Genomic DNA, 27,854 nt, shown 5'->3' on the forward strand with positions numbered 1-27,854 from the left:
GCCCTTCCGGGGGCCCACACACAGTCCGAGCCCTGCCTGGTCCCACGGGCAGGGGTGCTCAGTTCCAGTCGCTAAGGCAGAGCCCAGAAGCGCTGCATTCCCTATCACACAGCTCCTGCCCCCAAATTGCCCCCTTGCAGCACCAGATGCTCCTGGGGGCCCCCCAACTGCCATGCATGGTGGAAAGACTCTCGTCACACACACACACACCTGCCGGCTTGTGAGGCTGGTCCAGAATCCCGACAACCTAAACAAACCTGTGCTCTCTCCAGCCTGACCCTCAGGCTCAGCCCAGTGCTAACCCCTCCCTGACCAGTAGGGACCCCCTCCTTCCCGGGTGCAGAAATGGGGGGACACGGCCACTGAGCTCCCTTGGGCTCCTGCCCACTGAGAGCCTGGCTCCGGCTCAGCCCCCACCCTGCCTCGCCCGCAGAGACCACGCAGCAGCAGCAGCGCCTCACGCACGCTCTGTGGGAATCTTTTTATTGTCACAGCGAAAGGCACGTTGGGGGACTGTAGCACCGGAGCAGGGCTGCCACCACAGGACGCTGCTTCAGAGGGGGACAGAGCTGAAGACGTTCGCAGATCTGGGGACAGGGCCAAAGCCAGCAGGCTCCATGGTCCGCTGCATTTCTGCTGCCTACGCTACCCAGTGGCAACTTCACTCCAAGCCGCAGCGTCCGTCTAGGGAGCAAAGAGACCAGGACAGCGCCTTGCTGAGAACGGAGCCTCCAGGCAAGGAGAGGCTGTGCAGCCCATCTGTCTAACCGCAGAGGGGAAATCCTGGCACAGAGCTGCTTCCCGACGCCCCCACAGAGTCCTCCCATGCTTTGGCCTAGGCAGCTCTCTTCCTACAGACATGTCCTGCCCCTTACCCCTCCCACTGTATGTCCAGGCTCCAGCTCCACTCATCTGTCTCCCCGCTGGCCCCGGCCCACTCCCCCTGCATGGGCACCAAGGGCCCAGGCCTGGGCTCCCGTATTCTGATGCTCCCAACCCAGAATCCGACCGGTGCTTTGGCTCTCCCCGTACATGCCCACCCCTACCCTCCATGTGTCAGGCTATACTCATTTCCCTGTTTGTGACCGCTGACATCTCCCAAAGACTCTGTGCTCCCCGACATGCCAGAGCTCCCCTCACCCACATGCCCACTAATGACACAGGGCTCTCCACACACCTCCATCCTCACCCCCTGGCTCATGCCCAGCAAGGCCCCGGGATTGCAAGCGGCTTCTCTTGCAGGGCTTGTCTTGTCACCAGACTCACTCAGTGACAGCAAGGCCCGGGTCTCTGCTCCCTGTTCCCCCCACACTGCTCTGGCCAGAATACGCGCGACCGCTCAAACAGCCCTCTCACCACCAGCAGGCAGCCCACATGGTGCGAGCTGGGATGGTACTGATCACGCAACCTAAAATGTAGCAACCGTGTCTGGGTCCTTGGGGACAGATGCCCCTGCCCCAACTGGCCTGATTATAGCCCCAGCTAGACGCCAACCTACCTTGTTCTTCATCAGATCCGCCACACAGCCCTCACTGGGGTACTGTGAAAAAGCACAAGAGCCTGTAACAATCCCATAGCGGAGTCAGGAAAACGCCCCTTGGGCCTTTCCCACTCGTGCTGCAAGATGACTCCAGCCCTCATTCCCACCAACGTCTTCTTTGCCCTGCCCCTCAATCTCTGCCATCATGGGGGGGGGCCACAAACCCCGCCCTCAGGGAATCTAGTACCCAGACCCACTAGTCTGATGTAGGAATGTTTCCCTGTCCACTCAGCCTTGGCTGCAAGCCACCACCTGTTGCCCTACCACCATCGGGTCCCTGGCCCTCTTCCCAGGCTGTGCGCTCTCCTGTTGGCTCTACTCTTACCCTGAAGGTATTGGCGGCTGCACTCATGGCCTCTCCGCTTTGCTGGACTGTACGCTCAGCTCCTAGTCACTAACCCCGGTGTCATCTCCTTGCCTGTCTTTGTGGTGCTCTAGTTTTTCCAGCCTGAACAGCCTGGTCCCACCTGAGGGCTTGGCTCCTCTAGGGTGCGTGTGACTCCCCCACCCTGCAGCGTGCATATATCGGTCACTAGTCCCAGCTTCTTCTACAGTGTCCGCACCGGCTCAGCAAACTGGGGTCCTGTCTCTGCGGGTGCATTTACGCCAACAGAATTACTACCCTTAGCCCAGCAAGGCTGCAGCTGCAGTGACGCTGAGCCACTATAGTGGATGGGGACTGAGGGGGCATGAACCGTCCCTCAGCTGTGAGGCCTGCCAGTGCTGGTGTCTCCGCTGAGTCCTCTCAGGTGGGAGCCAGCCAGCTGGCAACTGATGAGGACGGGCTCCTTTGTCGTCTCATTGACTGTGGGTGCTGGTGCTGGGCTGAGCCAGAGTGCTGGGGGATGGCACCCCTTTTGAGGTCACCCCAGAGCAGGCAGCAGGGCAAGCTCCAGGGGGGGCTGACGGGCTGTGCCGGCTCGTTCCAGGAAGGGGATTAAGCCCCCTGCGGTGGTTCACCAGTGAAGCCATTCGCAGGCGATAGCAGGTCCCCAGGTGCCTTCTACCATCTTCAACTGGGCCAGACGCTGTGTCCCTCTTCCCCGCTGACCCCTGCACTGCTGGGTCCTAGGCCCCATACCTCCATGCAGGAGGGTTATGTCGTGCACGTCCCTTGGCGCTACCCTGCAGGGCTCGACAAAAGCTGCAGGTTGTGCAGCACGGCTGCCCGATGTCGGCAGGGCAAGCCAGTGGGAACGCCTAACACCTGTGCCCAAGGCCCGCCCAGGCTTCACTGTCGGGTGTGATTCAAGCTGTTAATAATAGAGCCCTCTAGGACGACCTGTCCTCACTGCATCTGACGAAGTGGGTATTCACCCACGAAAGCTCCTGCTCCAATACGTCTGTTAGTCTATAAGGTGCCACAGGACTCTTTGCTGCTTTCACCTGTCCTCACTGCCACTCCATTGTGAACAGCTGCAATGCGCTTGCTCACCTCCTGGGGGCACTGGTAAGGTACCAGGCTCTCAGCCCTGGAACCGCTCCCTCTCGTGGCCCGGCAGAGGCCAAGTTTGGTGACTCCTTGGCCACAGAGCCAGGTGTGTCTGTCCAGGCTAGCGGCTTAGGGGGCTGCTTGTGGGGGGGGGGGGGGCAAGGGGTGTGGTCAGCAGCTGGATTGCTAGTTTATATGGTGGGGAGGAGGGGTGCCTAGAGCAGCGATTGGCTAACTGGCTAGTAGCTTCCTATTTTCAGCCTTCCCAATGGAGGTGCCCGTGTGTGCCACTGCCTGGTCGCCAGACAGCGCTCCTGGTTCCCTGCACACTGGGGCAGCTCAGCAGATCGGCTCTGGCTGGCTGGTCACCACGCCTGCCTGAAGCCCTAGCTCAGCTGTTACAAAGCCCAATATAGCAGGAGGCTCTTTGCCACCCCTGGAGCCTAATATCCCAGCCGCAGAGCTCAGCTTAAAGAGGTCGCAGTGGGGAAATACGGCGAGGCTGCGGCACTCCCGAGGGAGGGCACATGATCGGGATCGCCACAGGACCATTCCTCATTCCAGCCAGCGGCGTCTGGGGAAGCCAGGCACAAAACCGGCCCAGCTAGCCGCGGCCGTGGGGCGCCCATCACGGTAGCATCTGGGCGCTGGGCCTTGTGCACAAAGGCAACGTGAGATGGAAAGGGATGTTCTACTGGAAACCCTGAGGCCTTCCAGCCTGAGCGCTCCCCTCTTACCCGCCCTGGGCAGCGAGCTGGGAATGGCAATGAGATCATGGCCCGGAGAGCCACAACCAGCTGGCAGTTGCTCAGTAAGGGAACTAGGCCCCGCTTTGGTGGACAGGTTTCGCATCACAACAGTTCTGGCCACGTGGTCATGGGGGGTGCTGAGCGCTTTGGAAAACCAGGGCACAGCTGAGGATGCTGAGCCCTTGGGAATGGGCTCTCGCTGGCTCTCCTATTAACTGTCTCCACCCAGCAGTCTCCACCCGATGGGCTGTGGAAGATGCATGCCCCACCCAACCCATCTAGGTGTTTATATGGCCCTCCTCAGTCCCAAAGTACTAATGAAGGGCTGGCCTGGGGCCCCTTCCCTATGGGCATGGGGTGCTCATCCACCGCCTGTGCTGCACCGAGGGTAGCATCTGTCTCTAGGGCTGTAGAAGGTGCTGGGAATGTCCTAACTAGAGCCTGCTGCCTATCTTCCTAAATCTGGGGCAGATACAGCCCTTCCCCCATGACACATTCATGTCACCCACTGAGGAGTGGGTGTTACAGGTCTCCTGCTGTGCCAGACTGGTAGAGGGGCAGGGAGGTTTGACTCTAGCTCAGACTGGAGCCATTCATGCTTTTAGCTCTGGAGGGCGCCCGTTCAATCCCTGCTGTCCCCCAAGATGGCAGCCGTCAGACGCCCCCTACATACAGTGAGGCAGGAGGAAATTCCAATGCAGTGCAGTGGGCTTCAGTAAAACATGCAGGGTTGAGATTTAAAGAGGTCTAACGCCCCAGATCTCAGGTGGACCCAGGCACCTGGACAGCTCAGGCTGTGATTTTCAAAGACAAGCAACCCCAGTGCTGGGACAAGGAACAGAGCCACAAAGGCCACCAGCCCGCCAGCCTTACCTTTCACATCAAGCCTACAGTCCACCGAGGCTTCCCCGAGGGGATTGACCGCTTTGCAGGTGTACACGCCGCCGTCGAATGGGCTGGGTTTCCGGATTTCCAGCGAGCAAACCCCCTCGTTGATCACTGCGATGTACTTGGGGTCTTCCCGAATCTCCGTCTGGTTTTTCAGCCAGATGATTTTGGGCTGAAAGACAGCGGGTTTCGTTAGCCGTAGAAATGAGCTCGCGGCAGCTGGAGGCAGCCCACTAGCCCAAAGCTTCTTCCTGTAGCCAGTGTTCTGCCTCTGGTCGTCTTCATGGCTTTTCTGCACTGGTCCTGACAGTGAGGCCTTTGAAGAGCCCCTTTGCCGTGGTGAATTAGAAGCCACCCAGCTGGTGTGATCTGTCCGTTTCTGGATGGGACGTTCAGGGCACGCAGCAGGGCCTTTGGGGGAACAGCCGTCCAGGGCCCCATGCCCATCGCTGATGGGGCAATGGGGTAGCGCCCTGTGTGTGCGTGTAATGGGGCTTTGGCGCAGCAGATGAGTTAACCACACAGGTGGCACCGTTCCCTTTGCGGTGGTAAAACACCCTGATGCCATGGAGAAGGGCACCCTAGATACTAACACACTTGTCCTCTGCAGCCCCACTGGGAAGCAGGCAAGTATTACTAGCCTCATTTAAGAGATGGAAAAATCGAGGCTGAGGTGACGTGACTTGCCTGAGGCTGTATGGTGAATAAACAGCACCAGCAGGATTAGAACCCAGGTCCCCTAGCTGGTAGCCTTACGGTCCAGCTGCTGCTTCTTTAAGGCAGTAGGAAAGTCTATGCAAGGAGGGTGGTACATGTGCCTGGAGAGCCCAGGCAGAGTTTCTGCACCCCCCACATGCTTGGCGCACTCCCCTGACCTGCCAAAATGGGGCGCTGCATTCCCAATGCTCTCAGATAACTCCTCCAGCCCATTCAGACACCGACCCCACTCATGGAGCAGCCTCCGAGCCCGCTCCTTCCTGGCCGCCTGGTGCCACCCAAGTACCCTGCACAGTAATGCTGCAGGATCCGGCGGCCGCTCAGGCACCCACCCCGTGAAGAGACGTGTGAGGGAGGGCAGAGGAAAGGCGGGGTGAGGAAAGGGTGGAGTCTCACCTTGGGGAAGGCCCGGACGCAGCAGAAGAGCTGGGTGTTGTAGCCTCTGGTGGTGGACCTGTCCGCCAAGGGCTGGGTGAATTTGGGAGGTTCGGAGAAGTCCCGGCCCGAGTACTTCTCGGGCTTGTAAGCAATTTCTAGGAAACAAACAGCAGGTCACAACAGCGGCTGCCTGTGCCCTGGCGCTCGGGCCAGGCAGCGGTGGGGCTCGGGCGCCCTTAGCAGAGAAGCACTGAATACTCCAGAACACCCTCCTCCCAGGACCAGAAGCAAACCCTGAGCCTCAGCCAAGAGTTGGTCACTGGAATGTGTCCCCGCCCCGTGCTCTGTACCAGCCCAGGAGAACCCCCCCACTGCAACAGCCACCAATGTTGTCTCAGGGGGCCAACATCTCATGCTGGGAGAGCAGCTCTGAGGCCATGCCACCCCATGCTACCTGGCAGGAGATCACAGGAGAGAAAGCTATGGATGGGGGAGAAATTACAAGGGAGACCATCCCTCCTGGGGAAAAAAAGCTATTTTAGACAGGTTTAAGAGAATATTTATTGGGACAATTTTTCATATCCTTCCGCCTTTGAAGCTAGAGGCTGAATCCAATGTTACAGACCCCAAAGAGGGCCCCAGAGCCTCCCCAAAGTGCTGTAAGCTAGCTGTGTGCCTTTCACACTATACTGTCTGCTACCACAGGCTCTTGGGGGGTCAGGAACAAGGGCTGCGCTAAGACTCCCCCTGTTCTAACGGGAGAGCGCGCCCGTTTCGAGCCTGGCAGGGCACGAGCCGTTGAACCCGAATGCTGCAACCTTTCGATGTCTAGAAAACCCTGGGCCTCCTCTCACTCACATCAGCCTTGCGGAGCTGCCGCCAGCAGCAGCTTTCCCAGCCAAGCTGTTTGGCCCCCCATTGGCCACCTCTTAGGGAGAGCGCCTCCTCCCCGCCCGGCCGCTGCTCCCTGTTGGGCGTCCCCAGCACCAACCTGGTTTCCGGATGTGGGCCAGCTCCGTGGTGAAGGCCGCTGTGGTGCTGTGCCCGCAGGCGTTCTCCGAGAACACCCGGAAGGAGTAGCTGTTGCCGATGATGAGGTCGGAGATGGTGCAGCTGGGCCGGGGGCAGCGCTCCAGCACGGTGAACCATTGCTGAAAGCCGAGGGGAGCCAGGCTGTTAGTGCGGGGCATGGTGAACACCACCCAGCCCCCGGTGCTCTTCCCATTGCAAGCCCCAGTGCTGGGAGAGTGGGGTCAATCCCCCGCCACGGTTACAGCACAGGTTGGCAGGCAGCCTCTCAGCCCAGACCCTGGGGGGAGCCCTGGGCCCTGGCGCTCCAGCTATAGGACCGGGCTCTACCCAGGCACCGAGTCGGTTTTTCCGCACCTGCATCCGCGCAGCGTCCCCACTGCAGCCCCTCTGCCTTGAGGAGCCGAACCCAGCTTGGCCGAGGCCTTCACCTCCCGTGAGGCGCCAGGCAGGAGCTGAGGTTCCTTAGATGGACGCGCTGCCCAAGCCAGCATGGCAGCCAGCTTCGCCCCCGCCCCCTGCCCCATCTGTTCTCTCCTCCTCATCTCTGCATTAACAGCTCTCTCCCTGCTCCACGCCACTCCCAGCCATCGTCCTGCTCCACCTTCACCCTCTCCTCAAACCCACTCGCATCCTCCCCCACTCAGTGTGAGCCCCCTCCCCTGCCCTCCATCCCTCCCTCCCTCAGCGAATTCTGCTCGCCCCAGGGCCTGATGGTGGCCTGGCCCTTCTGCTCTCCTCAGACCTCTGCTGGCCCCTTGATATCAGCCCCTCCTGACCTTCCCGACACCCTCCATCAGCCTGTCACTCTCCACGGGCTCTTTTCTCCCAGATTTTAACATCACTCCATCTCCCCTCTCATAATCCCTCCCTTGAGCCTCCCCACCCGCCCCTCACAGCCAAGATCTTCAGACACGCAGCCTTGGCAGTCCGGCTTTAACATCTCACACCAGCCATCCAATGGCCACCTGGCCCCTTCTCCAGCCTCATCTCCCTGGACCTTCCCATCGTCTTTGATCCTGTTGATTGCGCCACCCGTCTCAGCTGCCTCTCCCCAGGCACGTCTGATTCTCCCCCCGCCTCTCTGGCCACTCCCTCAGTGTCGCCTGTTGTGTCTCCCCCCAACCGCCGTCCATGAGTGTCCCTTAAGGGCTTCTCCTTGGGGCTCCTCCTCTTCCCCCTTCGTCCTGGGTGACCTTATGTGCTCTGAGGGCTTCAGCTGCCATCTCCCAGACGTTTCGCAAAGCTCCCCCAGCCCATCCATTCAGTCTCATGTCTGCCCCTGGCTCCAGTGCCCCAGCTGGAGGGCGGCATGGCAAAGACAGAGCTCATCGACTTAAAAGCCAGAAGGGTCCATCATTTCATCTGACCTCCTGCACACTGCAGGCCACAAACCCTCATCCGCCCACCCCTGCAATAGTCCTATCACTTCTGGCTGAGTTACTGGAGTCCTCAAATCATAACTTAAAGAGAATCCACCACTGACACTAGTTTAAACCTGCAAGTGACCCGTGCCGCACGCTGCAGAGGAAGGCGAAAACCCCCCAGGGTCTCGGCCGATCTGACCTGGGGGGGAAATTCCTTCCCAACCCCAAACATGGTGATTTGACCCTGAGCATGTGGGCAAGACCCACCAGCCAGACACCTGGGAAGGAATTCTCTGTAGTAACTCAGAGCCTTTCCCATCTGGTGGCCCATCTCCAGCCGTTGGAGATATTGGCAGCTAGCAGTCACAGATCAGCGCCATGCCACTGTAAGCAGACTCCGCACACCATCCCCACCAGAAACTTATCAAGTTCAGTCTTGAAGCCAGTTAGGTTTTTTTTGCCCCCACTGCCCCCCCCCCTTGGGAGGCTGCTCCAGAACTTCACTCCTCTGATGGTTAGAAACCTTCGCCTAATTTCAAGCCTAAACTTGTTGATGGCCAGTTTATCTTGCCCAGTAGAGAATCCAGGGCCTGTCCCATTACTCAGGCCTTTGGACCACCCTTACAGCCAAAAATAAGCCATGTAGCCACAGCAGTGGGAGCAACAGGGAGGGGCTAGCTGCAGTGTAGACACCCGCTACGAACTGAAAGAGATTCCTCATCTGGGCAACTCTGAAGTGGGTGGACCCTGATACCTTCCCCCTTGACTGTTATTTTAGCCTATTAGTTACACGTAGGGCAGGTGAAAAACAAAAACCAACACAGGCCACAACTCTGATTTCCGCCAGGAGGCGACATGTGGGTGACTTCTCTGTGCAAACCTCTGGTACACAGCTGGGCAGATTTGCCTCCCCTTGGGATAACCTCGAGAACGACTTGGGAACGTTTTGCCAGGGCCGCCCAGAGGATTCAGGGGGCCTGGGGTCTTCGGCGGCAGGGGGCCCCCACCGCCGAAGACCTGGCACTTCGGTGGCGGGTCCCGGGGCGTAAGGACCCCCCGCCACGGGTCTTCGGGGCACTTCGGCGGCGGGTCCCGGAGTGGTAGGACCCCCCACCGCCGAACTGCCGCCGAAGACCCGGAGCGCAAGAAGCTCCGGGGGCCCGGGCCCCGCGAGAGTTTTCCGGGGCCCCCGGAGCGGGTGAAGGACCCTGCTCCAGGGGCCCCGAAAAACTCTCGTGGGGGACCCTGCGGGGCCCGGGGAAAATTGCCCCACTTGCCCCCCCCTCTGGGCGGCCCTGTGTTTTGCTGGGTGAGCTGCAGAAAAAAATGCACTGACAGAAGATGCCATTCTTGATAGCTTAGGTAGTTACTGAGATACCAGCCTGGAGCAGGGTGGTCACCCGCTCCAGCCGTAAAGGGCTTAAACCAGCCCAGGAGAGGGCTGTGGCTGGGAGCAAGCAGTTCCCAGGCTGATTGGGGAAGCAGGCTCAGCTGTGGCCACGCCCCAATCAGGGCTCAGCTGTCCCTTATAAGAGGGCAGTGGGTCAGGAGCAGAGTCAGTCTCTCTCTGCCTCTAGAGAGGGAAGGGCCTGGCTGCTTAGGAGCTCACAGGGTACCTAGAGTGGAGCAGGGCTGGGAAAAGACCAGAGGAGCTCTGGCCTGGAAACCTCCCAGGCTGCAGGCCTTGGTAAAGACCCAGAAGGGTACTGGGGTTGCAGAGGGCAGCCCAGGGGTAGGCTAAGGCAGCAGGTCCAAACCCCCCTTGCCTGTGATGAGTGGCTCGTACACTGCAGTCTGCCCCAGTGAACGGGGGCTAGAGGATGACTGGCAGTAGCCTGATACTGAGGCGAGGTGAAGATAGTGGGTGGGGGTTCCCCTGGGTGGGGAGACCCAGATACTGCGGGGGTACTGCCAGGGGGCACCCTCCAAGAGAAAGGGGGTCTGGGAGGGACACGGGGGCCAACGAAAGGCGAGACACCAGCCGGCAGAGGGCGCTGCGGAAGCTGGCAAGCTAATTCCCTGGGAGGCCAGCAGGAGGCGCTGCGGAGGTGAGCATTGCCCCATTACACAGCCTAATGACTTGCTCCTTGACGTTGTGGTGGTGGAGAATCTTTCCTCTGCTGCAAAAAGTACGAGCCCCTGAACGTTCCGAGCAAGACAGACGAGGCATGGCAGCCGGCCCTCAGCCGGCGTGAGCCTTTAATGCACAGGGTAAGCAGTTTGGTCATGGAGAGGCTGCAGTTGTTGACACAACAGAGAACAGTTGCCCTTGTGCCTGGCTCAGCAGGTCTCGCCTGCATGACATTCTCCCTTTTGCCTGCGCCCAAGCATCATTCAGCAGCGACTGGGCTTTCAACAGGTGCCTGTGGGGGATGGGCAAGGGGGCTCTCACTACTTTAAAGGCTGAAAAGCAAGAGGTGCTGAAACTGGCACGCCTCCTCCTCACCTCCCACCCCACCCCCCCCACCCCGCCTTCGTCTTCTGTATCCCCAAACGCCTCCTCGGGCCAGTCCCTCCAGGACCTCCTACAGCAGCAACAGTGCTTAAAGGTCTGGGGGAAAAGTGGGGGGAGCTGCCATCACCCCTACTACATCTGCCCATTCCCCCGCCTGGCAATTAATTCCACCCCCCACCCAACACCCAAATCAAGCCAAATCAAGGGGGCCCCTCTCCCTGCTCCAGGCAGGATGTTCCATGCAGGGAGGGGAGGGGCAGAGGAGGAGACCCCGTTGTTTACAAGGGGAAGAGGGGGTGGGGGAAGTGGAGCTGCACTGAGCTGCTGGGGGCTCTCTGCTCTCCCCACCCCCCTTGACAAGATGTCACGTCAGTGGGAGGGGGGACAGAACCCTGTCTATCTCCTGCACAGATCTGATTGGCTGCTCTTCCCCAGGAGGTGGGTAAATGGAGAAAGCAGCCAATCGGGGGCAGTCCCCAAGTGGTACTAACTATGTGCCCCACTGAGACAGTTTATGGCCTGGGTCTGCGCCCCGTTGCACCGTGAGGCTTGAGCACTGGGTAGCGAGGGGCCTGGCCATGACTCTCTGCTCACATCGGAAGCGCACCCGCCTCTTGCTCGGCCCAGGGCCGGGCTACTCACTGCTATAGGCACGGCACCTCTGTGTCCGGTTCAGAGTGCTTCCCTGGGAAAACTCTGCTGGTCGGTCTCCATGGCAGGTGGTTATGCTCACATCACTCCCCCGAGCCCCACTCCCCACCACCAGCTCCCTCTTCTCCATGTCATCACACACAAGCTTCTGCTCCTTTCCTTTCAGGTCCTACTCTGCTTAGCGCCTCCCTGCTTATCCACACCACACGGCCCTGACTTCCCCCGCTCTGCTGCCCCTACAGCGCCAACCTCCACTCCCAAACCCACCAGTGCATCTTCTTCGGCGCACCCCCTGGGGTGGGCAACATCCCCCTGGAGTGACCTCTGCCCTCACCTCTTTCAAGCCCCTCTCCAAGGCTCACCCCACTGGGCCACCTATGGGCAACTCCCAGCTGAGACTGTCGGGTCTGTAGGGACCTGGGACCTGATTTCTCACTCGCTTTGTTATTTTTTAGAAATAGCTGATTTCAAACCACCTCACCGTGAATAGATCTGGCCTGGGTAAAGGCCTGAGCCACTCCCCGCCTCATTCTTTCCAGCTGTCTGTTACAGCCACTTGCTTTGTCTTGCCTTCGCCCGCGAGCCCTGTCCGTGCAGCACCCGGCCCAACGGGACCCAGATCCCTCCTGGGGCTCTTGTGCAAATAACCGAACACATGCAGAGCTGGGAACCAAACCGTTTCGGAGGCACCCAAGAACGTCCTGTGCAAACCTCTCCTGCACCGCAACGTGAGGACTTCCCTACACCGTGCAAACGGATGTCAGGAGGGGGCTCCATCTCCACGGCTCTGCCTGCTGGGGGAGGTTATGAGGCTATCGACACCAAATCCCCCCCACCCTGCTGCCATGAGCACTGTATCACAGTCCACAGCGTCTGACTCAGCTCAAGCCGCACACTCATCCCAGGTCCCGCTGCTCAGAGACGTACTCCGGGCAGAAGCCGCAGACTCACCCCACTCTTCCTGTCCGATTTCTGGACCGTGTACCCTTTGAGTGCTGCGTTCCCGTTGTCCTTCGGCGGGCTCCACTCCAGTGCCACGTTAAACCCCCACACGTCAACCAGCTTCAGGTTCGCTGGAGGGCCCGGCTGCTCTGCAATGACAACCAGAGGCTCATTCCAGCCGCTGAGGCCATCCCCTGGCAGGTACAGGGCAGGCACGGTGGCTTACAACAGTGGACAGAGAGCTCACGCAGCCACCTGCCTGCAGAGACGGCAGCTGCTTTGCTGAGTCCATGGGTTGTGTGTGGCACTGTGGATCAGTATGGGGTGGGAGTAACTAGGGAACCCTTGGTGGTCTCTCACCCAGAATCTGCCCCATCTCTTATGAATCTGTAGAATCATAGAATATCCGGGTTGGAAGGGACCTCAGGAGGTCATCTAGTCCAACCCCCTGCTCAAAGCAGGACCAACCCCAACTAAATCATCCCAGCCAGGGCTTTGTCAAGCCGGGCCTTAAAACCTCTAAGAATGGAGATTCCACCACCTCCCTAGGTAACCCATTCCAGTGCTTCACCACCCTCCTAGCGAAATGGTGTTTCCTAATAAAGTCCATCACCATGGTGTCCGAGCAGGGAGAGCCCTGCATGTGCGTCTGTCTGATTTCATGGGTTACTCATGTTTGCATGAGCCTACAGCAGCATCCAGGAGTCTGGAAAGAATATGCACCCTGTCCCCCAGCCCCCCCGTCAGTTCTGCTCCCGAGCCCATAATGACCCTCCCACCATCCCTACTCTCCATCCATTTTGTACCCTCTAATTCATCCCTTTAAGGCATCTTAGCCTTATGCCCAGTAGCAAGCTCCCAAACCCTGCAGTGCTCCTCATGCGGACCTTTCCTCCTGACCACACGTAGTGCAGCGGGCCGAGCACCCTGCTCCGGGAGGTGCTGCAGGAGCTTCCAACGTCTCACACATAAGGACAACACACACACCGCTCTGCCCTGGGATCTCTCCCCCCATTGCTGGGTGCTGGCCAGCAGGAAGTTGGGCTGGCAACTCCATCCCCAGCCACACCAGGGCTTGGCTATCCCAGCTGGAGCTGCCATGGGGCAGAAGTGAATTCTAGGGGCCCCATGCTGCAGGGAATCTTGCTTGATGGCCGCAGGCCCATGAGAGCCGGCAGAGGCTGCAAAGCTCCATCCAGGCACCGACCCGCGCCCAGTGCTTGCACCGTTCTCACCGATCACGCGGATGTCAATGGTAGCTTTGTCCTCCAGCCTGTCTATCTTGACGCTCAGCTGGTACTGGCCAGAGTCACTGCGCTCTGCCTTGCGAATGAAGAAAATGGTGTCCCTGTCACCACTGCGCACGGTCACCCTCTTGGGATCCAGAGGCTGGCCGTCTTTGCTCCAGCTCACCTGGGGCCTCGGCTTTCCCTAGGACAAAGGCGGAGGAGAAAGCTCAGGGGAGCAGTTCAGGTCCATTCCACCAGCCGGGCACCGCCCAGCCAGCTCTATGCCAGTGGTCCTTGTGTGGTCTTTACTGGCGATGCAGAGACGCGCCTTCTGAGAGCACCTTTGAGATGTTAGATTTTTAGGGGGCGGGTGGCTTTGCCTAGTGGGTGAATCTGTGGCTTGGCTGTGATTCCATTTCCAATGCCCGTCTTCTTATTTCCCCTGCAGCTGTGGTATCTCGGAGCAGTCACTGCTAGTCAACAGCCTCAAGAGGACAATGCCAGCTGGGCCCATGCATGCTAAGACTACGGCTAGCGCGTCAGCTGTGACATCAAAATACAGCATCCATCAGAAAGCGTATAGCCTGTGGCCTGATCCTCCAGTGGGGACCACAGAAGATCATCTCCATCCCCACCCTCCACTTCCCCGGCTCCTGGCTCTGGCCACTCGCTCTTACAGTCTACTCTAATTGGCTGCAGCAGTGTCAAATTCTCGTTTTCTCTTGCCTTTGCTAGAGAGACCAGAATGTGCAGACAGCGGGGTTTGCTGCTGTGGAGCGCTCAGTGTTTGCAGTGAGTGTCACCTACTGAAGGGCACTGACAGTTAATTACGTGGTTTAATTGGCACGATACCCAGATCACAGCACCAGGCACCTGGCTGGAGAATGCACAGCACTTTGCAGGCACCTACTCGCCAGCAAGAGCCAGAGAGGAAGGATCGCAGGGTATGCGGAATAGACCTTTGCAGCTGCTTGGTTAGGTAAACAGACAGGGCGAACCCTAGGCCCTCGTTGGGGCCCTAGGCTGGTCACATGGCATTGGGGCCAACAGCTACCGTTGGGGCCAAAGAGAGTTGGAGGATGCCCTGTCCTAGCCAGTCACTGGTGCACGTGGCATCCAAGCCCCCAAGTCACACTCCTGGGAGCAGGCAGGAACCCCCTCCCACACCCTGCAGGGTGGTCAAGGGGATCCCACCAACCCCTCTCTCTGCCGTGGGGTGGGGGGGCATGGAGGATAGCCCTGGGGATGCAGCATCCTCCCTACTCCTGCCAGGTGTGAAGACCCCAATAGCATGGCTCTAGCCCCTCCCATCCAGTCAATGGGCAGTAAATATGTTCCCAGTGCCCCCCATGTGGTTGGGGGTAAAATCCCACTGGGGGCTGTCCCCAAGACCTGGTGCCGAGGAGCTGGGGGAGGGGTGAATGGCTTTGACTGAGGGGAGAAAGGGCATTTCCCCATGCCTTGTAATTGGAAGAGCTCCTTTCTCCCTCCAGCCTGTCCTATATCTCCACCCAGCTCTCTGTCCTCTCCCAGGTAGCGTGGGCCCAGCTGACCGCCCAAGCCCACCACCTGGGCTCTCACCCAGGCCCCCTCATCAACCCTCCAGAGCCAGGCAGCACCCCATTCTCATCTTGTCTTCCTCCGGCATGTGTCCTGTCCGATCTGTCCTGGGGGCCTAAACTCCCCTCCAGGTCTCCTACCTGGGTCACTGCAGCCATGACCCCCAGCTGCTGACACCTCTCTATGGTGCTTTCCTGGCTCTCCTCACCTTATGCCTCTGAGCATCTGCTGACCTTTACCATACTTACTCTCACACAGGCCTGGGAGGCAGGGCACTGCTGGTCCCCATTGGCCAGCTGGGGAACTGAGGCACAGAGAGACTAAGGGACATGCCCAAGGTCGCACAGGGACTCTGTGGCAGAGCCAGGCATTGAACCAGGGGCGCTTGAGTTGCAGGCTAACCACTCTTTTCCCTTTGCTCTCCTCATGCCCCTCGGAGCCCTCCACAAGCACCCCCTGTTTCACCCCACCAAGTTCAAGCTTCCTGTCTCCTCCCCACTTGTCTGCTACTGTCTGTTCTGGGGGGTCTCCCTTGAGCCCCCTGCTGCAAGGGAGGAGCCCCCCCCAGCATCTCCGCACATGAGAGGGGGTTTGTTGTATAGACAGAGGCCAGGCCCAAGAGCCATTCACTAGAAACATCGACCACCTACCTGGAAAGGGATTAGCAGGTTTACCGCCTCCCCAGCGGGCCGGATGTACGTCTGCCGCAGGTGGCGCGGCACTCGGATCTTCGGGTGCTCTAGACAAAGCAGACGTCACACACCCGTCATTTTCATGAGCGCTTCGGGAAATCACCGCCCCGCACTCTCAGCGGGAGTTCCTACGGCAGGCTCTCGGGCCTTCCAGAGCACTTCTTGTCCCAGGTATCCCCAACCGCTCCCTGCCTGGGCAGGACAGGATTGGCTGACTTGGCACTGAAATGCAGCCACCTCTTGGCTGGAGCATGGCTGCCACCTCACACCAGTAACACAACACAAGGGGATTACGGAGCAAGCGGGGAATTACTTCTCCAGCAGAAGCTTGGGCAGGCTGCTGTTGGGCCAGAACATCCCGTCTCTAATGAACAGGGGCTGTGGAGCTGTTACTGCCCACAGGTGGTCGCGGTGTTGGTTTTTTATTGCATCTTAATGGCTGTGCCTCCTGCAGCATAGTACTAAGTAACTCTAAAAACTGATTCAGTTGGGGATTGGTCCTGCTTTGAGCAGGGGGTTGGACTAGATGACCTCCTGAGGTCCCTTCCAACCCTGATATTCTATGATTCTATTGCTGGGACTGGAACTCGCTCCAGAGAGAGCGCTCCCTACTGAGTCACCCTTGCTGCTCCCTGCAGCACAGCGCCCCCTAGCACCACACTGGGTCATTGGGGTCAGTGCTAACTCACTGGAGAGAGTGCCCCCTACAGAGTCATCCAACACCCCTCCCTGTAGCACAGCGCCATCTAATGGGGAAATTTGGTTCTGTACTGACTCAGGGGAGAGAGCACGTCTAAAAGTCATGCAGCACCATTTCCTGCTGCAGCTGGGGTTCCCTGCTTGACTGTGAGCTGAGAGAAGATGGGCCGGATGGTGAGGGGTACCAACTGGGACCTCTGGCGCTAACACCATGTGCTGGAAACTTACTTCTGTGTTCCCTGGGGAACATAACAGAGAGAAGCAGAAAATGTTTGCGAGTGTATACGGACTTTCTGTCTCCTTTACCAGAGTCAAAATAGCAGCAGGGTAACTCTACCACGGCTGCATTTGTTGGGAGTTCCTTTGGAGGCAAAAGGTTTATGCTAGTACATAATAAAAGAAGCGTATGCCTCTCCCAGGATTAACCATGCAGGGGCTTACCTCTAGGAGGGATATTGTATGGGGGGCCGTGTCTAGAGTTAAATCTGAGTTGAATGATGCCTAAACAGCTGTGAGAGTAAAACACAGGCAGTGTAGGGCGGGTAGTGAAGGAATGCCTGACATTCCCAGATGGCCTGTGCCCAACAGCTGAGCTAGCATCTCCTCCTCGCACGCTTCTATTTGGTCCTGGAATCTTTTCCTGATGCCCACGCTTGCACTTATCAATCTTGGTGGAACAAAGAAATCTCCCCCACTCCCCCCCCCCGAAATAATGTTAATTCATGTGTATCCGTCTCAGCGCCTATACACACACATCTTCAGATGTAACTCACCCTTGTACAGACCTCATGATAATTGTTTCCCCAGGTGTGAAACCCTTCGTCCTGCCCTAGTTACATGTGAAATGTGCATTGTGTTGACTGTCCAACAGATACATCACAATTCCCCATTCCTGCTTTTAACTGTCTGTCTAGGGGTCTGCGGCTATTTAAAATCTCTTTGGAGCACTCCACATGATTTGTTGAAACAAGTAAACTGCATCAATAAATAAGTGAAAATGGAAGATAACAGATGGAGCAGTGTGAAGTACACACAGTAGGGTTTAGCAGAACAAACATGCACCATTAATAAGCCATACACAGTATTTTGTTCCTAGCACAGCGAGGAAAGCACTGACAGGTGCACATTTAGAATGAAATGCAAAAATTAGGTTAATGCCACTTTCTGGTTGAGATTTTAGCTTGACAGAAACCAGGAAGCTCAAAACTGTAACTTGGCCCCATGGCATAAGCATGAAGGCATCAAACTGGCCAACATACCATAGATACAGAAAAATAAAATACCATGCAAGGTGGCCAAGTTACAGTTTGCTCAGGAGCAGCATTCAGCAAATAATGGATTTTTCGGTTTGGCGGCTGAACCAAAAAATCCTGAAATAAATGTTTTAATCAAATAACTTGGAAAAATTTCATTTGGAATCAAAATGTTGGTCAACTCAAAACAAAATTCTATTTTTTTAGTTTTTCATTCTAATTTTGGCCTTTTGGGGGGGGGGGTGTTTAAACTGGACAGATTTAAAACTGAAACACTGTTTTGAATGAAAAAAATCTAAACAAAACATTTTGAAACAAAACAGTCAAAATAAAAAACTTCACCTCTTTTGAAAACATAATTTCCAGTTGAAACTATTCATCGAATTCAAATTCGACAAATGTTTCGGACCCCGAAAAATGCATTTTTCAGCAAAAAACAAAGCAAAAGAATGGCTTGATTCGCCGACAAAATTTCACCCTGCTCTATTCGGGACCCATCTTTGAATTGCCTGATTTCAAACATTTGCCCACGGTCGTGCAGTGTTCTGCATTTAGCATGTGTTTTCGGAAGAGACGGTGTTTTCAGACAGCAGCTGGGTGATGGTTAGTGGCCTGTGAGATACAGGAGTTCAGACTAGATGTTGATCTCTTCTGACCTTAAACTCTGTGGGCTCGGCTGCACAGGAAGTTACTGCGTGGCAAGCCAGGCATGTGACTCTATAGCGCACTAGCTTGCCGTGCAGTAACTCATCATTTGCACATTGCTACAGTGCAATGAAAGTTCCAGAGTGCGGCTTAGTTTGCATGGAAATTGGTGCGCTCTAGATTCACATGACTGGCTTCCCACCCAGCAACTCACCATGTAGATGAGCCCTGGCATGTCTACACAGGGACACTCAGGAAAATTAATCTGAACTAACTAAAGGTATGAATTTACAGTGGATTAGTGAAACCACATTAAACACCTATGTGGACACTCATTTGGAAATAAATGGCCTTAATTCGATTTAGTTTAATTCACTTGCAGAGTGAACTAAGACAGGCCTTGTCTGCACTAGGACATCAGCTAAAATTACCAGTTGATCTGCTTCTGGGAGCACAAGTGTTGACATGGAGCTGATGGCTGCAGGCATATTAAACATTGGTTTGTGTACACTTGCTCTGAGCAGGTTTAGACAACACTGCCTGCAACATCCTGGCAGAGGCCAGAAGCCCTGTGTATGCTAATAACACACTGGAGCTAAGGTAGCAGTAGCCATCAAAATACATCAAATCCAATCAAATACATCAAAGAATCCTCGTGTGAACACAACAAAGAGTCCTGTGGCACCTTACAGACTAACAGATGTATTGGAGCAGAAGTGAATACCCACTTCGTCAGACGCATGACGGCTACCCCTCTGATGTGCGAACACAGACACAGTTTGTGCTCCTGCCTGACGGGATTACAAATTGCATTACATCTGCTGTCAACTGCGTTGCTGGAGGGGGGGCTCATCGAGAGAACATCATCCACCAGCACAACTGTCTAATCCTAATCCCTCGCCACAGTGATCATAGAAACCATGAGAGCTGTAACCATGAGAGCTGATGGGAAGCACAGTCCTGCTGCTAACGGTGTACAGGGCCTCAGCATTCCACACCCCACATGGGATACTGCAGGACAGGAGTAGCAATGGCCATTCAAGCTTTAGATCCCTTTTTTCAGCTGCAGATTGCTTTATTGGAGTTTTCCTACGGGGTTAACGTTTCTCAGAAGCGATTTATTTTATTTATTTTTTAGCAGGGGGAGTGTTTAAAGAAAATCCACTGAGCTCTTTGAGTTACAGGAACATGAAAACGTACAGGTTAATGTAGCGGGGCAGGAACCCCGCTCCTGCCCTGAAGGGCTTAAAAACAGCCCTGGGAGAGGGCTGTGGCAGGGCAAAGCAGCGAGCCTGGGCTGATTGGGGAAACAGCCACAGCTGGGCCACGCCCCAATCAGGCCGCAGCTGGCCCTTATAAGACGGCAGTGGGGCAGGAGCAGTCAGTCTCTCTGTGTCTAGAGGGAGAAGGGCCTGGCTGCGGGGAAGCTGAATAGGGTACCTGAGTGGAGCAGGGCTGGGGGATAGGGCAAGGGAGCTGGGGAGTTCCTGCCCAGAAAAGCCCCAGGCTGCGGCCTTGTCAAAGGCCAGAAAGGTATTAGGGTGCAAGGGTGCAGCCCAGGGTAGGCAGAGGCAGCCGGTCCAAAACCCCCTGGCCTGTGATGATTGGCTTATACAGACTGCAGTCAGCCCCAGTGAAAGGGAGCTAGATGGTGACTGGCAGTAGCCACTGAGGCTGGGTGGGGGTTCCCCTGGGTGGGGAGACCCTGAGAGCGGGTGTACTACCAGGGGCAGCGCCCGAGGACAGGGGGCACCAGGTCCGGGAGGGACACGGGGGCCAGCAGCAGCGAGGCACCAGCCTGCAGAGGGCGCTCCGGAGCTGAAGAGCTAATTCCCAGGACGACTGACAGGAGGCGCCGCAGCGGTGAGTCCTCGCCCTGCTACAGTTAACAATTTCTTAGTCCTTTCTGCTCTTGGACAGCTTTGTATTCCCATGTCACAAGTGACGTGTTCATAGCCCTCCAAGAGGAACGGGAGCCTTGCTAAGTGTGGGGATAACGATTCTTTAGCCAGTTTGAAGTGAGTCACGTTCCCATGTTGCACACAGACAGTGCTTACCTCTTCTGAGCAAAATAAGCAGGCATCATTCCAGCACACAGACAGTCGCATACAAGTGTGTGAATGTGCAACAACACATGAGTGTGCAAAGGACAAGTGAGCCAACAGATGATATGAGTGTATAACTAGAGGAGTGTAAGTGCACACACTGAAATAACACAGCAAATGTTTTTCAATTATTAGAATGTTCAAATGAACGCCTTTTGCTGGAGGTTGGTGATACATGGGCATTCCATGAGAGGAAATGTCTAGACAAAGGTCAGGGACATCCAAATGGAGTGCCCTGAAATCAATGGATGTTGCACCCATTTACATCAGGGCTGAATTTGACCCAATAACTATTATTTGAGAAATAGCATTTGCTCACAATTGAAAGCCATACTGTAATGCATCAGTGGGCAGAGTTAAGGGTTAGTGAGAGTTCAACCTTAGCTGAGCACATACTGACTTGTGTGCTTCTTTGTGCTACCATAATGTTGCACCCATGTCGCTTCTGTATAGGCTGCATAGAGTGAGGACAATACCATACCGAGTATCTCTCTGATGACAACAGGCTGCTCCAGGACAGCTGGAACACTCATGCCCCCAACATTCACTGCCTTCACACGAATCTGAAGTCTATCTCCTGATGTCAGGTTGCGGATCGTGTACCGGGTAGAAAGAAAGAGTTCTTTGTTAGCAGCTACCCAGTCTGCAGCTGGAACAAACAAACAAAAGATCTTCCTTAATAAGACAGCAGGTTACAAGCGGGAAAAAAGCTAACTGCCAAATAAAGTAAATGACGGAAGTTAAATGGATTCTGACAATGTTCATAGGCCCAACGTGGGACCAGTTTTGTGGTACTGCAATGCACCCGTCTACAGAATCTAATTCTCTCCATATGGGAGTTTCCCAAAACTACTTCAATGCACAGCCAAGCCCTCATGAACTGTGCCTGTGCCACCGATCAAATCCCTAGCTAGCAAGTTGTCAATTTCATTCCCAGTAGAATGCAACCCAAAAGACCTCTGTGCAGCTTCCTCCATCCCCAGCGCAGCTGGCTAAGGAGTGAGTAATGCTGGTTTGGTGAGTTATGATCAGACTTTCAGTGTGACTCTGCTCACTTTCTCTTTCCCTCACTTTTCCTGAGCATTCGTGACTGGACTAATGTTCCCAGAGAGCAGCTTTCTCAGAGCTGGGCTCAAAGCCAAGAGCCACTGCTTTGCAACACCAGCTTTGATTCAGGCAAAGGCAGCAGAAGGTTATAAAGGTCAGGTTATCCAGTCAGGGAACAGAAACAATGCCATGCGGCTAGAGGTGACCATTTGCACAGCGTGACTATGGATCGGTGAATATCAGATACGCGAAGGAGTGCTCGCGCAGGCTGAAATTTGCTACGTAAAATATCCATCAAACAATCTGGAATAGCAAACAACTTGCAAACCGGAAAAAGGGGCAAAACTCACTGAATAAATTGCTCATTCTGAACTGTTCACCTAGGGTGACCAGATCACAACAGTAAAATATTGGGACACACTGGGGTGCTGTCAGCCCCGCCCACAGTCCACTCCTGCTCCTCCCAGGCTCCGCCCCCACTCTGCCCCAGGTCCCGCCCCCTCCCCACTCGGGCCCCCCTGCCACTGCACCCTTCCTCATCCCCTGGCCCACCACTGGCTTGCTGCATCCCTCCTCAGTCCCCCACCCACCGCTTGCCTCTTCACACACACCCCACCCGCCACTTGCCTTAAACTACGGTGCTGACCTCCCCTCTGCCTGGTGGGTGCTCGCCCGTCCCCTGCCTCTTCCCACCCCTGCACTGCCCTCGCCCCACCCCCATTCCATCCCTTCCACAAGTCCCCACCCCTGCCCTGCCTCTTCTCCGCCTCCTCCCCTGAGCGCGCCGCATCCCCACTCCTCCCCCTCTCTCCTGGAAAGTCCTAAGCGCCACCAAACAGCTGTTAGGCGGTGGGAAGCACTGCGAGGGAGGGGGAGGAGCAGGGACGCAGCGCACTGGGGGGGAAGGAGGCGAGGAGGGGGGAGCTTGGCTGCCGGTAGGTGCAGAGCACCCACACCCACGGAATCAGTGCCTCCCTCCCGCTTGCTTCCTTACCCGAATATCAGGACAAATGGGGTCCCGATCGTACATCAATCGGGACAAAGGGTTAAATATCGGAACAGTCCTAATTTTATTGGGACATCTGATCACCCTATGTTCATCCAGGGCTTGCCCCCAGCAAACCAACACTCACCAGCCCCCTCGGATCCACCAACCAACCAGGGCTCGTTAGCCATCCCCACCAGCCAGCTCACTCGTACTTATCAACCTCTCAGAAAGAAAACTAGTGTGCCGTTCAGCGTCCAAAAGGGGAATGGCCACAAGTGGGGAACTTTGCACATTCAGGTGCTGCACAGAATCTAGGGCATTGCTGCTTCCCCCTCGGAGCCGTCCTGCTGCGAGCCTCAGGCTCCATCCTACTCCGCTTTGTGAATTCCCACTGAGCCTCTGGGGAGTCAGTAGCGTAGCAGGCAACACCACTAGTTGCTGGTGAGTTGACAGCCACATAGCAGGGCTTGTCATCCACCCCAACAAACCAATCTACATGCCCTTGCCTCCCCAAGCCAACTAACCGGGGCTCCCTGACCAGGGCTTCACAGCCGCCCCAAAACAAGCAATGGGCTAGGACTCCTCTACCATCCGCTAAACACGAACTAGGGCTTGCTGGCCAGTCTCAGCCAAAGCTAAACAGCTGCCTTCAACCGGCCACAGCTTGGGAGCACAATGCCTCTAACGTAGAGTCATAGACTTTAAGGTCAGAAGGGACCATTATGATCGTCTAGTCTGACCTCCTGCACAATGCAGGCCACAGAATCTCACCCACCCACTCATGTCATAAACCCCTAACCTATGTCTAAACCCCTAACCTATGCTAGACGGCCAAGGTTTGGAAGCCTCCAAAAGCCAATCAAAGTAAGGATTGCCAGCCAGGCCATCCAACCAGAAACATCCACACCTTGGAAGAAGCCCTCAAGATCCACCAGTCCGTCCCCCCCAAAGCAGCCCCCCAGAACAAGCTTGCCTCAGCACCCAAACAAGCAAGGGTCACAAGCCCCCTTCCACCCCCAACCACCAGCAAGGTTTGTGCATCAGCCAAAACTTTCCAACCAGGCAAAACTCTCATGCCGGCCCCAACCAACCAACAGCCCAGCTCCAACCAGCTAGCCAGGGCTCAACAGCTACCCACTGCCAGATGGCCAGGGCTCCTTTACCAACTAACCAGGCCCTACACAATCAAGGATCATAACAGACTGGATATTAGCCCAGCTCTCTCCAAACAGATGCTTGGTTTAGCACCAGACTTGGGAGTGTCAGGCTGTGAAGCGCTTTTGCCTCCTTCACTACACAGTTCAGTGTTAGGTGCCTGCTGGTGGCGATGTAACCTACATGAAGGCAGCGTCCCATCCTACCAAGGCTCATGGTCTACCCCAAGCCAGCCAGTGCCCCTAAACCTCTCCCTATCAGCCAGCCACAAGTAGCACTCTGCCCCAAACCCACCAACCAGAGTCCGTGGGCCTGCTGCAACCAGACATCATGGACCCCCACTATCCAACTAAACAACCAAAGGTTCACATGGCATCCTGCCCACGCAGCCCTGCCAGGCTCATGAATCGCCCCACACCTCCAGCTAACATTCATCTCCCACCAACAAACCCAGCCAGAGCTCCCCAGCATCCTCCAAACCTCAGCCCACCAACGAATGCAGACAGGGCATCCCCCAAACACCAGTCTGAAAAACACGATGGGGCAAATCCTGCCAGCAGCCAGGGATCAGCCCCAAAGAATCAGCCAACCAATGAGAACTTGCCAAATGCCACCAGCCAATAAGGTCTCCCTCCCTCGCCTGCCCTGTTCCATCAACCAGCAAAGCAGCCAGTGGACTAATCAGAGACCATCAACTTGCCAACCAGAGCCTGCCAGCTGCCACCAGCCCACCAAGTTTCACTAGCCTAGTCCAATCCAGTTTGCCACCATCCAACTCACCACCTGTCCTCAACCCAGGAACCAATGCCTACAGCTTCAGCCAAGCATGGCTTGCCAGCTCTCCCCAACCGTCTCTTCCTAATCCTTACATTTCCTTTCAGGTCCATGAGGATTAAATATTTCTCCTCTCCCTGCCCATCTCCACCCCCTCACCAATCATCCTGAGTCCGAAGCCAAAATATATTGCACCTGTCGATCAAACATAACGCCAACATGTTCAAAATTGGTTGCCTATTTCTATATATAGGCACTTAAATATATGGACTGCTTTTCCGAGGCACTGAACAGCCACAATACCTGCTGATTTCAATAGACTGCTGAAAATCAGGTCACTTATTAGGAGACAAAATAGAAACACAGACCTAGAGCCTCAAAAGGATTTAGGCACCTAATGTCCATTGAAATCAATGAGAGTCAGGTGCCTAAACACCTTGGAGGATTTGGGCCACAGGGCCCTGAAGTGAGGCACACAAGTTTGAAAATTTGGGACTGACCTTCTTAGTGCCCGTCCGTTTGTCCCTAACCCCCCACCCCTCCACTGTTCCTCTGCAAACTTTTTCCTCCTCCTGATGTTTTTATGGCTTTCTGGCATCCAGATCTACATTCATATGTAGTGATTCAGATGTTCAGAGACCCCAACATAGGACAAGGAGCCACCCTGCTGTTCCCACCACCGTCTCCCAACTCCAGTGGCTCAGGAAGAGAGACTTGGGTTCATAGTCACAGATTTCAAGGCCAGAAGGGACCACTGTGATCATCCTGTCTGACCTCCAGTAAAACACAGGCCAGAGACCCCAATATAATTCCTAGAGCAGAGCTTTTAGAAAGACATCCCATCGTGATTTTAAAATGGTCAGCGATGCAGAATCCACCACAACCCTCAGTAAATTGTCCCAATGCTTAATTACCCTTGCCATTAAAACTATACACCTAATTTCCAGATTGAATTTGTCTAGCTTCAACTTCTAGCCATTGGATCGTGTTAGACCTTCCTCTGCTAGACTGAAGAGCCCATTATTAAAAATGTGTTCCCTGTGTAGCTACTTATCGACATAATCAAGTCCTTTTATCCCATGGGAGCAACGTGTCCACCACAGGTCATCACTGGAGACTAAACCTGTGGCCTTCAGCACCAAAATTATGGCCCCCTTCCCGTTGAGTTATTGGAGTCAACCCACTATCTGGCAGCAATAGTGAGCTCCTAGCCTCTATGGAGAGCTGGTCAATTTTTATTTATTTGGAACTTTCAAAGAAAAAAGAAATTTTACACAAAAATGTTTTGCTGGTTTTCAACCAGCTCCTCCCCTGTGTGGCCTGGCCACGAGTCAGGGACATGACACACTCAGCTAGTGTGTTACATGATCTTCCCCATTAACACACAGCTCTTCATGCTTAGAAAGGAGTAAAGCTCAAGCCTACTTCCATCTTTGCAGCACTCCACCAGGTATCCATCCAGGCCAGCGGAGCCTGCCTGCTCTGGGGCCTTCCATGTCAGGGACACCGAGTTATCATTCACGTCCTCCACTGCCAGGTGCAATGGGCAGCTGGGCGGCTCTGTAACAAACATAGACACGTTAGAAATACACGGAACCCCCCCACTGACGCAACCCCTCCGGCTAGACCTGTTCGCCACACACAGCCTCTCAATGCATTTCCCAAGTGCCTACCACGCTCCCACCCCAGCCTCCCCCACCCACCCCATCCACCCAGAGACACCCACCCCAGGCTCCCCCGTCCATCCCCAGACACCCACCCCAGCCTCCTCTGGCCCCCCATGCACCCACAGACACCCACCTCAGCCTCCCCCACTCACCCCCCACAAGACACCCACCCCAGCCTCCCCTGGCCCCCATCCACCCACAGACACCCACCCCAGCCTCCCCTGCACACCCCTTGAGACACCCACCCCAGCCTCCCTCACCCACCCCCCACAAGACACTCACTCCAGCCTCCCCTGCCCACCCCATCCACCCAAATACACCTACCCCAGTCTCCCCTGCCCAATCCATTCCCTCCTAAATGCACCCACCAGCCTCCCCATTCCCCAAAACACACCCAGCCCAGCCCCACACACTCACCCCATTCCCCCCTGCCCACCCCAGCCCCCAATACACCCTCCTCAGCCCCCTTGCCCACACCCATGCACCCAGATACACACATCCCAGCCTATCCCATCCTCCCAATACACCCCCAGCCTCTCCATCCACCCCCAGCCCCCAATACACCCACCCCAGCCTACACTGCCCACCTCCATACTCCCAGATACCCAACGTAAGAACGGCCATAGCAGGTCAGACCAATGGTCCGTCTAGCCCAGTATCCTGTCTCTGGCAGACAGGGCCAGGCGCTTCAAAGAGAATGAGCAGAACAGGGCAATTACTGAGTGACCCATCCCCTGTTGTCCAGTCGGAGGTTTTGGGACACCCAGAGCATGGAGCGCATCCCTCACAATCTTGGCTAATAGCCATTGATGGACCTGTCCTCCATGGACTTATCTAGCTCCTTTTTGAACCCTGTCATACTTTTGGCCATTTTGGCCTCCCTTTGTCCACCTCATCCCCTAAATGCACCCCTCCCCCACCCGCCAGACTAACCCTCTCCCCTCCTTATGCCCCCCAGCCTCCCTCTGCCCACTCCATTCCCCTAAATACACCCCTCCCCCCGCCAGCCTAGCCCCCTCCCCTCTATGCACCTCCAGCCTCCCCCTGCCCACCACTAACCCCGAGGATGGGCTCCCGGGTCCGCCTGGCTCCCCCTGCACAGACGCTCCTCTCTGACCAGATTCATGGTCCGCTCCCCTCCCCTCGCGCCCCCCGGCTCCCCTTCACCTGCTTTAGGCTCCCCGCGCTCCGGAGCAGCGGCCGGGGGCTGGGGCTCAGGCTGCAGGGCGCCCTCTGCTGGCGAGGCTGGAGCCGCTTCTGCTGCCCGGGCTTCGGCCGGTTCGGCTGCTGGGGTCGCCTGGGCCAGCTCTGGGTCTGGGTCTGGTTCTTTGCCGGGCATGACCGCAAGGTCTGGGGGCTCCGCTCTAGGGGGAAAGAGGGCTCTGCTCCGGATGGGACCGTGTTTCTGCTCCGGATCTGGGGGGCACCGCTCCGGATAGGACCGGGTCTCTGCTCCGGATCTGGGGGCACCGCTCCGGATGGGACCGGGTCTCTGCTCCGGATCTGGGGGGCTCCGCTCCGGATGGGACCGGGTCTCTCTGCTCCGGATCTGGGGGGCTCCGCTCCGGCTGGGACCGGGTCTCTGCTCCGGATCTGGGGGGCTCCGCGGGAGGGGACCGGGTCTGTGAGTCGCTGGAGGCTCGGGAATTTTTATAGGCTCCGGCTGCCACCTGTCACCTCCCCGCAGCCCCCTGCCGCGGGCGGGGGCCGCCGCCAGGAATAGCCTCCCGAGAGCTGCGCGTCCACGACTCCCCCCACCCGGCCACCCCGGCCAGGCCGGGAGCTGCGGGGCTCCTGACTCCGCCCGCCCGGGACCGGCCCCCGCCCCGCAGCGGGCCCCCAGCGCCTCCAGGGCAGGGCAGAGCGGGGCGCTCCCCAAACCCGATGGCCAC

The 27,854-nt window shown here is 56.5% G+C and overlaps 1 protein-coding gene across 1 annotated transcript; it reads right to left on the reverse strand.

Moving 5' to 3' along the window:
* Positions 1-645: 645 nt before the first annotated feature.
* Positions 646-27,301, reverse strand: MYBPH (myosin binding protein H). The gene is made up of 11 exons (XM_065403394.1): positions 27,130-27,301; positions 25,721-25,855; positions 20,813-20,980; positions 15,588-15,676; positions 13,384-13,579; positions 12,158-12,297; positions 6,696-6,855; positions 5,723-5,859; positions 4,595-4,781; positions 1,499-1,560; positions 646-684 (listed from the first exon to the last, which is right to left on the reverse strand). Exons 1-11 carry the CDS (start codon positions 27,299-27,301, stop codon positions 646-648), a joined length of 1,485 nt encoding a protein of 494 aa, XP_065259466.1.
* Between the last annotated feature and the right edge of the window lie 553 nt (positions 27,302-27,854).

This window comes from Emys orbicularis, chromosome 4, assembly GCF_028017835.1.
Source record: "Emys orbicularis isolate rEmyOrb1 chromosome 4, rEmyOrb1.hap1, whole genome shotgun sequence".
In the NCBI taxonomy this organism is placed as follows: domain Eukaryota; kingdom Metazoa; phylum Chordata; order Testudines; family Emydidae; genus Emys; species Emys orbicularis.